Source organism: Mytilus trossulus, chromosome 14, assembly GCF_036588685.1.
Source record: "Mytilus trossulus isolate FHL-02 chromosome 14, PNRI_Mtr1.1.1.hap1, whole genome shotgun sequence".
In the NCBI taxonomy this organism is placed as follows: Eukaryota; Metazoa; Mollusca; class Bivalvia; order Mytilida; family Mytilidae; genus Mytilus; species Mytilus trossulus.
In genome coordinates, this window is record NC_086386.1 from 46,237,969 (window position 1) to 46,252,961 (window position 14,993).

Here is a 14,993-nt window from a genome sequence, read left to right on the forward strand (position 1 = left end):
AATGGAAATGGGGAATGTGTCAAAGAGACAACAACACGACTGTAGAAAAAAACAACAGCAGAAGGTCACCAACAGGTCTTCAATGTAGCGTGAAATTTCCCCACCGGGAGGCGTCCTTTAGCTGGCCCCTTAACAAATATATACAAGTTCAGTGATAATGAACACCATACTAATTTCCAAATTGTACACAAGAAACTTAAATTAAAAAAATACAAGACTAACAAAGGCCAGAGGCTCCTGACTTGGGACAGGCGCAAACATGTGGCGGGGTTAAACATGTTTGTGAGATCTCAACCCTACAACTATACCTCTAGCCAATGTAGAAAAGTAAACACATAACAATACGCCTATTAACATTCAGTTCAAGAGAAAGATGTAACCAAAGAAAATAAACAAAATGACAATAATACATAAATAACAAGAGACTACTAGCAGTTAACTGACATACCAGCTCCAGACTTCAATGAAACTGACTGAAAGATTATGATTTCATCGTATGAACATCAGGCACAATCCTTCCCGTTAGGGGTTTAGTATCATACCATCATAACATATATATGTACAGTTATGATACTCTTGGCTATGTCAGATGGTGACTTTATTGATCAACTGTTTTCAACAATTTCTTTTTTAAGAGCTTATTAAATCAATACATTTGAAAGTAAAGTATAAAACACATTAATGTATGACAATACTAATAATTAAACCACTATTCAAGAATCATCATTTATTTAAACAAATTAAAAACATTTTAAAGTTCGTCTATTCCACCATGTCCACTGTTCATTTATCTCAAAGATCTGAAAAGCAATAAATAAAGTTAAAATAGTTTTATACATGATTTTTAATTGAAATGAATGAAAATTTAAATCAAGGATCCATGTTGAAGGCCATAACGTGACCTTATAGGCTATAATTGTTTTTTTATACTTCTTTAGGTCTTAGGTGGAGAGTTGTTTCTTTGGGAATAATACCACATCTTCTTATGTTCCGTAAAACAAATTTGGAAATAAGAACCACTTCACATTGTGTTGCATTGTGTCTACATTCATGTTTTTATTGTTTGTCAAATTCAAGGGTATGGGGAGGTTGAGTGCTTAAAAATAAACTTGTTGCACCATTTCAAGACAGAATCTTGCATGTTATAGTCTTGTGACAATTTTCTGTTTTCTTGTTTATTGTTAATTAAAATAATGTTCTTTTGATAAAAGGCTGTATTTACATCTATATAGGTTGTGGTTTTTACATTGTGTCCTTATTCTATTAAGCCATTAAGAATTTGTTGGGTCTATGTGAGTTGAAGGCTGAATGGTGCTGCTTTTTGTCACATTTTAGTCAGTTATTTTTTTGTCCCATGTCATAGGAACTTATATCTTACATCCTTTTATTCCCAAAATATTGAAAAGAACACCACCAAGAAATTAAAAAAAAACTTTGGTTGCTTCTCTCACACTATTTAGACCTATATTATCAATTTTCGACAGTTACATGTCTTCTGATTAGTTTACTGGGGTGTCAGCATATAAAAACATTATCTTTTTATTCGAACAAACCATGCAAGTAAGATTTGAGGATTAACTATACTTTGTTTTTGGAATACATGTAAAAGTATATTTAAAATATTCTCAATGCAGTGGTGCACACTAAAAATATCCTGAACCATGTTAATAGTGAGTTAATTCCACAAATATATCATGTAAAATATATAGAACAGGGTATTGTTACTAGACAATTCTTACCTTTAAATACATAAAAAAATCTTCGGCGTCCACACATGGCCAAATCTGGAGCCAAGATTTTTCTTATGACGTCTTCAGGAAGGCAGGTGTGCTGGGTTTCCTGAAGACGCCAATACTTGTTGTCATGTCCATTAACATTATTGAAATAAGAAATGTATGGCCACTGATGTACCTAGACAAAAAAAAATGTATTTCTGAACATTTGTATTCGATTAAATAAATAAAATTGACAATGGAAATGGGGAATGTGTCAAAGAGACAACAACCCGAACATATAAAAAAAACAACAGCAGAAGGTCACCAACAGGTCTTCAATGAAGTGAGAAATTCCCGCACCCAGAGGCGTCCTTCAGCTGGCCCCTTAACAAATATATATTAGTTTAGAGATAATGAACGCCATACTAAATTCCAAATTGTACACAAGAAACTAATTGGTATTTCTTTTAGATATTTATACAGATATAAAGAAAAAGGTAAAAAAAAAAAAATAGAAATTATATATTATTAGCATGAAGTTTCATCTGTCAATTAATTTAGTTATTTTTGTGTAAATAGGAATATTGAAATATGGCTTTTTTTGTGTTCCAACTTACAGTGTAAATGAATCATTTTAATTCATCAAGTAATAGTTTTCATGAACAAAAAATAAATCAATGCTGTAAATTAAAAAATAAATAAAATAAAAATAACATGATATAATACTTGAGTAATAAACCATGCAAATATTAAAAAAATCAACCAATACACTTACAACAGCAGGAAATTGTTTTGATCCATGCTGGATCAGAACATGGACCCCATTATTATACCTTGAAACATATATACATGTATTAAGTTTTAAAAAGAATAAATGAAAACTTGTTAAAAAGAAAATGTCCATGAAGTTAAACCTATTTCTTACAATAACAAAAACTACTTACATCATACATATTTTGTCTACCAAGCAAGATATAATTTAGCTTATATTGAATGTCTAATTAGCTTGCACTCAGATTAAAATTAAAGAAAATCAGTAAAAAGTCTACTCCAAAATAACTGTACATCAACTGCTAAGATGTCATGTAAACTTACTTCACTTCTTTATGATCTGGTGTGGTCTCATCTGTATGTCTAGTCGTCATCTCATCCTCATTGGAAACATCTTTAAAAGAAATAAGAGCAATACACTTGACAGTTGAAAAACAATGAATATCCAGGGTTTTAGTCAAGATATGCAGCAGATTCAGAGAGTTCAGAGAGTCGTGGTGTATATGTTAATGCATTAGATCTAACCCTTAGGCTCCTAGTTCAATCCTTTTTCTGAGGAGGAAATTTTTAGAACTGATTTTTTTACTATCCCTTGACACCACTTGCGAGATGGTCTTGAGAAAACCAATCTAGTCCTCTGAAGGGGACGATAAATTGCTGGCCTGTGTTTGGGGAAACAATAACCCCACCACTTACATCTTTCGATTAGTTTTTTTTAATTATATTCATACAAATTTCAATGGAAAACCAGAATTAAAGCTTACCAATAACTGGTACAAAATGGTTAGGTCTCCATCTAGCCTCAGGACAATTTTTCCCCCTTGTGCTGGTCCACATTATGAAATATCCTGAAAATACATTCCCGCAATTATGAATAAATCAACAGGAGTGCATCATCTGCACTTTAAATGTTCAGTTAAAAGAATCAAGGTATGGAATATGGATTGTTTTTGAATGACTTTTTTACTTTTTAGGTGAGGTATTTTTACACCTGAGTTTTAAAAGTCATTGATCACTTAGAAATTTTACAGTCGCCATTATGAGCTGACTGGCAATTATGACAAAAGTATGTCAGAAATCATATCAGATATATATATTCATCCTCAGTCATAATAACCTTCCATCATTACTGGACTGAACAAAGAAATAACACAACAGGTGCCATATACAGTGCAGGAAATGCTCACCCTTCAGGAACTGATGTCTTTTGATTTTGCCCAATATGAAAGATTATTTAACACAACTTGGTGTCTTGACATCATATGTTTTGGGGTATTTAATAATTAAATATATATATATACATATTTTAAAAAATCAACAGATATATATATATATTAAAGTACATACTGCTTGATGTCTTGCACTGTCTTGGCTGGATTATACGATTCAGAAATGGTCTTACTGTATATCCTCCATATTGTGGATATACAGACATTAACTCAGACCCTAGCAAAGAGGAGACTGCATGGATGTGCCACATTGTACTATAGACACCATTTTTGGATGTGCTCATGACTTCTGCTCTGAAATTAAATGATAAAAATATTGAGGATGCAGCATTTATAATGAATTTGACTATTTTATGCAGCCTTCATTACATTATTTTTAAAATAGTTACTTTTTTGTCTGTTTTACTTTACTTGGCTTTTCAATTCTTTTGATTTGAGCGTCACTGATGAACCTTTTTTAGTCGAAAAGTAAGAATGCAAAATAAGAGGTGCACATTATTAATATTTGTGACTTAGAATGAATCCTGAAAGTTATCGTTTTAGGGAAATGCATGATTTTTAATGGAATTGGAAATTTTTAAACAAAATGTTTGCATTTCGAAGTCTACCCCCTTTTTTTTTTACAGATTAGAATGAACTTAACAAACCTGTAAAGATTCTGTATGACACCATCTGTTAGATGTTGCATCACATAACCTTCCAAAAATTGACAATATTGCTTGGTGAGAAACATGGCTTTACTGACATCTGGCAATCCTCTCTGTAGGAAGGTGTTGTCTAAATATAAGTCTTCATTTAGTGCCATTTCAATTGATGTTCTAATGCGAAGTTCTAAGTGATGGTTTTCATTCCCCCAAATAAAAATGGACACAGCCCTAAAAAGGCAGTTGCCATCGCCATACACAGCTCGAGGTGACATGTTTTGGTTAACATCATCTGGAAAAAGGTCTTTTGAAGGTTCATCAACTGGCAAAGATGTTTGTAAAAGCACAGTATCCTGGATGGGAAGCTCTAATTCCTGCATCCCCCTGTTAATTTTAATGACTATTTCCAAGAAATTTACATATGTTGTGGCTTTTTGAAGTTTGACCTGTGCATCTTTAAAAAACTCTTCTCTCACAAATGAAGCACATGTACTTTTCAGCTTTTTAGGACTAATTTCAATAATATCATCAATATGGATAGAAGATTGTCTTTTAGAAGTCAAATTTATAACTTTTACAACTTCTTTTTCTTTTTCTGTCTTCAATTTTTTCTTTACTGCACAATTTTCTTTAGATTGTCTTTTAGAAGTCAAATCTATAACATTTACATCTTTTTCTGTCTTCAATTTTTTGTTTACTGTACAATTTTTTCTAGATTGTCTGTTTGGAGTCAAATCAATAACTTTTACAACTTCTTTTTCTGTCATCAATTTTTTGTTAACTGTACAATTTTCTTTAGATTGTCTCTTAAAAGTCAAATCTATAACTTTTGAAACTTCTTTTTCTTTTTCCCTCTTCAATTCTCTGTCTGGTGTACATTTTTCTTCTATCAACTTTCCAACTGTTTCCTCTGTTTTTAATTTGATAACCTTAAATTGTTCAACATAGCTTTTATTTTCACATGTACTTTCACTTGCATTTAGGCATGCAGTACAAAAGCAGGACAATGACCTTGCTTCAATTGTCTTATTTTTTTGCCCTTTAACACAAAAAAACTGTCTACTGCCTTTAACAGTATTTGCTTTGATGTTTGTTTTTCTGTTTATCTCATTTATAACCAGAAATTTTCTACTCTGATGGTTTCCATCGTGTTGCATTTTTTCTCCAAACCTTTTTTTGCAGTATTCAGCCATATCAGTTGCATTTTGGATAACTGTTTCCAGCGACTGTACAGCTTTGGTGGCATTAGACTTGATAACAGCGCCCTCTCCATCACATCTGTTTTTTCCATGATGTGGTCCAAAATATGTTCTTGTAACAGGAATATTTTCAGACCGAAGCGATAAGTTCAGAAATGAACTACAGCACTTATATTGGCTGGTACATCCATCAGTACATTCTATTATTTTTTCTATCTTCAATTTTTGGTCATTTTCAAGATATTTGATTGCTGCATCCGAAAATGTATCAACACTAAAATGATCATGTGTTAGATCATCTGATAGTATGTCAATATGTGCAAACTGTATTGCAGCTTTCAGTAGGACATATATAATTAACCATAATTGGATGTAAAGTCAACTGAGAGTATCCAAAGTGTGCAGACTGAATTTCTCTTTGGTTTTCACATCTGTAGTTTTCTGAAAAATCCATTGTCATAACAACTGTTCCTTCCTTCAAGTTGTTTTTTAGTTCGTTGTATTGATGATACTGCCATTTGGCAAGAAATATGTGCTGTGAAAAGGATTCTAATTCTTTAAGTGTTTGGGATATCAATTCTTGAATTTTTCCAGTCTTTTGTACAATCATTTTTCGTTTTGAATTTGTTTTAACAGTAACATTCTCCCATACTTTCCAGTGCACATCTGTGTCATGTTTTGGAGCTTGTGCAATCAGCACCTTTTGAATTTTGCTTGTACCACAATTCTCGCATTCCCTATCTATACACCGTTTATGGTGCCATTTCTGGTCATCAGGTTTATTGCATAAAGTCAAGTTAACCATTTTATAGATATCGTCAAACTTAACAGTACATATTTTCTCTAAGGCTTCTCTCTTCAAATTGAGGTTTTCGCATTTTTCACAAAGACATTGGACCCAACTTGCCTTGCTCCTCGTTTTGATGTGTTTGGGTCTCAGTTTTTTGAATTGAGAAAGGGACATTTTTGATTTCTTCTCAGTCTTATAACTCTGATGCAATCTTTTCATGGTCTTGTTGAGAACAGTCTTTTGTTTTTCGGTTCTTTTACTTATATATTTTTTCCCTGGCATCATTGTTGAATTCACCGTTTCTTCTAAAAAATTTGAAACTTCTTCTTTGTCTTTTTCTTTGGTTGCTATCTTCCTCTCATAGAAGCATCTCTTCCCCCTTTTCTTATGTAGATACTTTTTCGAGAAGGAAAACTTATTCAATATAGAGTATATGGCTGGTTGAATTGCATTTATTTTTTTGGAAGATTCTTTTACTTTAAATCTTGCAATGCTAGATTTAGTTTGTCTTAGTTTGTTCACTACACTGTCTGTTTCAATTTTCGGTTCTTCATTTTCATCTTTTTCCTCTTCAAGGACATTGCTGTCTTTTCTTATTGTAGGTTCTAACTTATCATCTTTTTCTATTTCAAGTACTTTGCTATCTGTTTCAATTGTAGGTTCTTCATTCTTATCTTCTTCTTCTTTAAGGACTTTACTGTCTTCTTCAATTGTAGGTTCTAACTTATCATCTTTTTCTATTTCAAGTACTTTGCTATCTGTTTCAATTGTAGGTTCTTCATTCTTATCTTCTTCTTCTTTAAGGACATTGCTGTCTTTTCTTATTGTAGGTTCTAACTTATCATCTTTTTCTATTTCAAGTACTTTACTGTCTGTTTCAATTGTAGGTTCTTCATTCTTATCTTCTTCTTCTTTAAGTACTTTACTGTCTTTTTCAATTGTAGGTTCTAACTTATCATCTTTTTCTATTTCAAGTACTTTACTGTCTGTTTCAATTGTAGGTTCTTCATTCTTATCTTCTTCTTTAAGGACTTTACTGTCTTTTTCAATTGTAGGTTCTAACTTATCATCTTTTTCTATTTCAAGTACTTTACTGTCTGTTTCAATTGTAGGTTCTTCATTCTTATCTTCTTCTTCTTTAAGGACTTTACTGTCTTTTTCAATTGTAGGTTCTAACTTATCATCTTTTTCTATTTCAAGTACTTTGCTATCTGTTTCAATTGTAGGTTCTTCATTCTTATCTTCTTCTTCTTTAAATACTTTACTGTCTTTTTCAATTGTAGGTTCTAACTTATCATCTTTTTCTATTTCAAGTACTTTACTGTCTGTTTCAATTGTAGGTTCTTCATTCTTATCTTCTTCTTCTTTAAGTACTTTACTGTCTTTTTCAATTGTAGGTTCTAACTTATCATCTTTTTCTATTTCAAGTACTTTGCTATCTGTTTCAATTGTAGGTTCTTCATTCTTATCTTCTTCTTCTTTAAGGACATTGCTGTCTTTTCTTATTGTAGGTTCTAACTTATCATCTTTTTCTATTTCAAGTACTTTACTGTCTGTTTCAATTGTAGGTTCTTCATTCTTATCTTCTTCTTCTTTAAGTACTTTACTGTCTTTTTCAATTGTAGGTTCTAACTTATCATCTTTTTCTATTCCCAGTACTTTGCTATCTGTTTCAATTGTAGGTTCTTCATTCTTATCTTCTTCTTCGTTAAGGACATTGCTGTCTTTTGTTATTGTAGGTTCTAACTTATCATCTTTTTCTATTTCAAGTACTTTACTGTCTGTTTCAATTGTAGGTTCTAACTTATCATCTTTTTCTTTAAGGACATCAAGAGCCTGTGTCGCTTACCTGTTACTGTGTTTACTGATGTCGGCCATCTTGGTTGGTAGGCAGGGTCATTAGACACTTTTTTTAAATAGATACCCTAGTAATGACTGTGGCCAAGTTTGGTTAAATTTAGAAAAGAAGATTTTTGTACAAGTTACAAAAATGACGAAAAGTTGTTCAATATGGACTATAAAGGGCAATAACTCCTTAAGGGGTTCTCTAACAATTTGATCATGTTGACTTATTTGTAGATCTTACTTTGCTGAACATTATTGCTGTTTACAGTTTATCTCTATCTATAATAGAATTCAAGATAATAACCAAAAACTGAAAATTTCCTTAAAATTACCAATTTTAGGGCAGCAACCCAACAACTGGTTGTCGGATTCATTTGAAAATTTGTGAGGGGATACATCTTATTCTGATGGACATTTAAATCTTGAAAGATTTGCCATAAATGTCTTAGTTTCAAAGATAAATAGCAAAAACTGCATTTTACCACTATGTTCTAATTTTAGCCATGTCGGCCATTTTGTTTGGTAGGCGCGGTCATCGGACACATTTTTAAAACTACATGTATATACAACAATGATAATGGTGGCCAAGTTTGGTTAAATTTGGCCAAGTAGTTGCAGAGAAGAAAGTTGTTAAAAATTGACTATAAAGGGCAATAACTCCTTAAGGGGTTGACTGACATTTTTGGTCATGTTGACTTACTTGTAGGTCTTACTTTGCTGAACATTATTGCTGTTTACAGTTTATCTCTATCTATAATAGTATTCAAGATACATGTAATAACCAAAAACTGCAAAATTTCCTTAAAATAACCAATTCAGGGGCAGCAACCCTTTAAGGACTTGTCTGATTCATATGAAAATTTCAGGGCAGATAGATCTTGATCTGATGAACAATTTTACCCATGTCAGATTTGCTCTAAATGCTTTGGTTTTTGAGATATAAGCCAAAATATACATTTTACCCCTGTGTGCTATTTTTAGCCATAGCGGCCATCTTGGTTAAATGGCCAGGTCATCGGACACATTTTTTAAACTAGATACCCAAAGGATGATTGTGGCCAAGTTTGGTTAAATTTGGCCCAGTAGTTTCAGAGGAGAAGATTTTTGTAAAAGTTTACAGACGATGGACGAAGGACGACGGACGCCAAGTGATGAGAAAAGCTCACTTGACCAGTCACCTTTCAGGTCAGGTGAGGTAATGAAAAGGAGCTTACATCAATAGATCATGTAGATATAAACAATTTACTAAAGTTTCATGGACATTGGTGAAGCATTTTTGAGTTAGTGTCCGAAGTGTGGACGACTGACAGACGGACAGATGTATACCATTATACTTCCTGACTTAGATGGGCGTATAAAAATCTGGCAAGAATTGTACCTGTGAGAGCGCTAACAAGACCTGATGGTATTTCTTTGTCCCCTGCAAATGTGTGTGCAGGGGAAAATAAGGGATTTGTTTGCTTACCCTTAAAGCCAACAAAAAATAATTGGTTTTGGCATGGCTTATTTCATGTAGGAGTTATATTGACCCTTAAATTAAGTTGTCAACTAACTCTCTATATTAAAGGAGACTGGATATATGCATATTTTATCTAAAAGGTTAAAATATGAATTGGATATTAGGCATTTTTATGCTTAGGGCCAGGACCAAACAAAAACATAATAATAGTATTGGCTTTTAACATATTTCATATAGGTTATATTGACCCTACAATTAATGCGTCAACTAACTCTCTTTTGGACCATGGTTATATTGACTTGAATCATTTAGTCGTCAACTTATGGCTATTGCAAAGAAGCAGGAAATATGCTTACAATTTCACTAAAAGGCTATTTTTTTTTTATTGTACATGAGATTTGTTAGCTTAAAGCCAAAGTCAAAATATTTCAGTATTAATAGTAGCTTTAAGACTACTGCAAGAGTAGGAGTTATATTGACCCTAACATTAAGGTGTCAACTAACTCTCTTAATGACCATGGTTATATTGACTTGAATCCTTAACTTGTCAACTAACTCTCTATATTAAAGGAGACTGGAGTATGCATATTTTATCTAAAAAAGCTTTAAATATGAAATGGATATTAGGCATTTTTATGCCTAGGGCCAGGACCAAACAAAAAAAATAATAGTATTGGCTTTTAACATATTTCATATAGGTTATACATTGACCCTAAAAATAATGTGTCAACTAACTCTCTTTGGACCAAGGTTATATTGACTTGAATCATTTAGTCGTCAACTTACTCTCTATTTCAAAGAAGCAGGAATTTCACTAAAAGGCTTAATTTTTGTATTGTACAAGAGATTTGTAAGCTTAAAGCCAAAGTAAACATATTTCAGTATTAATAGTAGCTTTAAGACTACTGCAAGAGTAGGAGTTATATTGACCCTAACATTAAGGTGTCAACTAACTCTCTTAATGACCATATAGTTATATTGACTTGAATCTTAAGTTGTCAACTAACTCTCTATATTAAAGGAGACTGGAGTATGCATATTTTATCTAAAAAGCTTTAGATATGAAATGGATATTAGGCATTTGTATGCTTAGGGCCAGGACCAAACAAAAAAAATAATAGTATTGGCTTTCAACATATTTCATATAGGTTATATTGACCCTAAAATTAATGCGTCAACTAACTCTCTTTGGACCAAGGTTATATTGACTTGAATCCTTTAGTCGTCAACTTATGCTCTATTTCAAAGAAGCAGGAATTTCCGAAATATGCTTACAATTTCACTATAAGGCTTATTTTTTTTATTGTACAAGAGAATTGTAGGCTTAAAGCCAAAGTCAACATATTTCAGTATTAATAGTAGCTTTAAGACTACTGTAAGAGTAGGAGTTATATTGACCCTAACATTAAGGTGTCCAATAACTCTCTTAATGACCATGGTTATATTGACTCTGCATATATTTGTCAACTAACACTCTGTGAAAAAGCACTGAAAATTACCTCACCCTTTTTAAAAGTACATTAACTTTCCACCATTTATTATCTGTAAGTTAAAATAGGAGTTAAATGAAAAGAATGGTGCAGTATATCTCTACAAAGTTCTTCTACATACTTGGTGTTATATTGACTGGGTTGACAAAATTGGTCAAGTAACGGTCATATCGATGTAACCGTAAAAAGTGAACGAACTGTTTGACTTGGGTGTTTGAATGCGTTATTTTCGTTAGTTCTCATCATTTTAAGCATATTATTTTGTTTGACGACCTGGTCGTTATTAGTTTGACATTTTGCTCTAAACTTACCATCGTGTTCTTCTTCCATTTTCATCCATGAATGATAGTGATGCTGATATTTAGTTTCGTATAAATAGCAATTTTGAAATGCAACAAAGTATTTTTTCTCCCTGGATAAACTCTTTCCGTTAAAAATAAGGAATACACATTTTAAGTACGTTTAACGTTATTTTGACATTACAAACTTGCCATTCTATGCTTCTCATAAAACGGAATACGAAACTAAAACCAGAACTATTTGAAACAGCCGAGTTACGACGGCGTATGAATATGACAGGAACCAATCAAATGTTCCGCAGATGACGATATCGCGGAAAACCCCGTGCGTTATTTTTATCAGTGTAGTCTATTGTCAATATAACACTACTAACCCTGTCGGAATAATCGTTTCTTTGATTAATTTTACTGCATTTTACGGAAAACTTTGACGGATTTATAGTGCAACAACACTTTTCTGACGATTTAACTTACTTTCCGTTTTTCTTTTGCCCTTACAAAGCAACCAGGTATATTTTTTATTAGAAGGGGGTTTCCATGTCACGCTTGGGACACAGGAACGTACAAATCTACGTTTGACAAACTTCAATAACAAGACACATTGAATTAGCGGATATTTGATATTTATCAAATTTTCTGCTTCATCATGTCACTGATGCACAATAACAAGTACTAATCAAATAACATATATTAAATATTTAAAAATTGGGATTTAAGCTTCATATGGTTATTTGACCAATTTGGAGCACCTTTTTGGCTTTACCCATATATAACTAGGAATAAAGCTGCCTTTATCAATATAGAGGAGGTATATCCTTATATTTCCACTTGACCTCTATTCTATAAATAACTTCATACAATCTCTTCATTACCTGACACAGAAAGCTGCTAGTTCCAAATTACCCATCTCCAACACTAGTTGTCCCTGCGATAGAAATAAAGAAATTAAATAAGTTTGTCGGAAAATGCATGTGAATGTCTTCAAGTAAATACATTTTGAATGTTCTATGTTCTATAATTCAGTTGTTGCGAGTTTTTGATGATAGTTTTTCACAAATCTCTTTTCATTACAAATTTTCATGACAGTAACCATAAGCGATAAAGTTGAGAAAGGAAATGGGGAATGTGTCAAAGCGAAAACAACCCGACCATAGAGCAGACAACAGCCGAAGGCCACCAATGGGTCTTCAATGTAGCGAGAATTCCCGCACCCGTAGGTGTCCTTCAGCTGGCCCCTAAAAAATATGTATACTAGTACAATGATAATGGACGTCATACTAAACTCCGATTCATACACAAGAAACTAAAATTCAAATTCATACAAGACTAACAAAGGCCAGAGGCTCCTGACTTGGGACAGGCGCAAAATTGTGGTGGAGTTAAACATGTTTATGAGATTTCAACCCTCCCCCTATACCTCAAGCCAATGTAAAAAAGTAAACGCATAACAATACGCACATTAAAATTCAGTTCAAGAGAAGTCCGAGTCCGATGTCAAAAGATGTAACAAAAGAAAATAAATAAAGTGACAATAATACATAAATAACAACAGACTACTAGCAGTTAACTGACATGCCAGCTCCAGACCTCAATTAAACTGATTGAAAGATTATGTCTTCATCATATGAATATCAGGCACAATCCCTCCCGTTAGGGGTTTAGTATCATACTATCATAAAATATATGAGAAGAACATAACCCGTGTCATGCCAACAACTTTTTTTTTTTTTTAAATAAATGTGTTTAGTTCCCATGCAAAGACCCTATAAGTGAATCAATATTAAAGCCAAAATATGCAATCTTTAATGACCTGGAGTATGTTTGAAATTAGAGCATGGGTCAACCAGAAAGATCTTTTAGCATTATATGTGTTATAGCAATTAACCTGAACATCTAGTTTGTTCATATCAATAAACCCTTAGAATCTCTGCAGAGGACATTTTAGCACATTCATAGGACATTTGATCGAAAAAACATCGGACGTTTTAGCGTCTATGGTTCCTCATTTTATTGGATGTAATAAGAATATCTTGTAAATTTTCACCAATGTTTTTAGCAGCAGATAGGCAACTTTTCCAGAAATAACAAATTGATGTCATTTAAAGTATCCTCCTATTTGAAAATGTATTATATAGATGGACTGTTGATAAACTTGACTGTCAATGTTTGCTTTTGTAAATAGTCAAGTGTGTGGAAAATATTTCAGATAGTGTACCAGTCTAATCATATTCTACGTACTTAACTTGTACCAGTTTGCTATTATCCAACTTACCCTATACATGTAGTAATGGTGTACATCTGGTCTCAAGTGGATAGCTTTAGTAAAATCACTCAAGGCTTGCTTCAACTGAAATTTAAAAAGATAGGCATGCAATTTACTGGTAAAAAAAAACACATTCAATTATGCTATAATTCAAATAAAAATATCACTACACATTAACTGTAGCACAAATTAAAAATATGTGACACATGAAAAAACAAAATTTAGAGAATTCAGTCTTTTAATTATATGTTTCATGTATTAAAAATCAATTATGTTTCAATACATGGTTAATTAGGAAAAAAAAAACTATTGGTTAAAGGTGTTATTAAAACTCTGTCTTATTGATGCAAACCCGACATTTCAATTTATTCTTCTTGTAAAGTAATAGAAGTTTCCCTCATTAAATGACTTACATCATGTATATTGTGGATAGATTCCTCTCAACAGGCATAAGCACCCACATATGTTATAAACACCCACATATGTTATGTGGGTGCCACATTTGGAGCAGGATCTGCTGACACTTCCGGAAGACCTGAGATCACCCCAGTTTTTGGTGGGTTTCGCGTTGCTTAGTCTTTACTTGTCTATGTAATGTCTTGTGTACTATTATTTGTCTGTTAGTCTTTTTTATTTTTAGCCATCTTGTTATTTTTGATCTATGAGTTTGACTGTCCCTCTGGTATCTTTTATCAATAAGCTGTTTCTGTTATTGTGCCACTCATTTACCTTTATTCTTTGTTTTTAAATTTAAGTTATGTTTCATAATAAAATGATTGATTGATTGCAGGTGTTTACGACAACTTGGTGGAGCAAGCCAGAGTGTTCAGAGAGAACAGCCACCCTTCAGCGGGAGCACCAACATTCCTAGTCAAACACACCTTCAAAGTGTAGGGTTCCAACCTCAAAACTTTGTGTTGACAGGCTAGTAATACAATTTAGAACACATTGGACCACTGGGCCAATAATGACCTAAAATAAACTGACTTACTTCATGTATTTTGTGATAAGCTTCACCTCGACATACATAAGCTCTGACATATGTAGGATCTACTTTGATGGCAGCAGTAAATTTCTTTATAGCTCTGAAATTTCATAGATAAACATTTTAACATACAGGAAAAAAACATTTTAATTTATCAAAACCAGAACTGTGTATCAAACATTTTAACATACAGGTGTAATACCACCATTGATTTCCCCCCATTAGTCTTTGTTAAATTTGCACTTTTCAAAAAAAATGTGTAGAATTTATCTTTGTTTCAAATAAAGAAATACTTGGCATGAGT

At 32.6% G+C, this 14,993-nt stretch overlaps 1 protein-coding gene across 5 annotated transcripts in view; it reads right to left on the reverse strand.

Annotated features, from left to right (window-relative positions):
- Positions 1 to 14,993, reverse strand: part of LOC134697172 (uncharacterized) — a 76,516-nt gene that overhangs the window by 20,591 nt on the left and 40,932 nt on the right. For all 5 annotated transcript variants that reach the window (XM_063559245.1, XM_063559249.1, XM_063559246.1 and 2 more), the window contains 3 exons: positions 14,696 to 14,789; positions 13,714 to 13,788; positions 12,314 to 12,366 (listed from right to left, as the gene is read on the reverse strand). In XM_063559245.1, the coding sequence (XP_063415315.1) occupies positions 12,314 to 12,366; positions 13,714 to 13,788; positions 14,696 to 14,789 (222 nt within the window). The remainder of the gene's footprint in view (positions 1 to 12,313; positions 12,367 to 13,713; positions 13,789 to 14,695; positions 14,790 to 14,993) is intronic.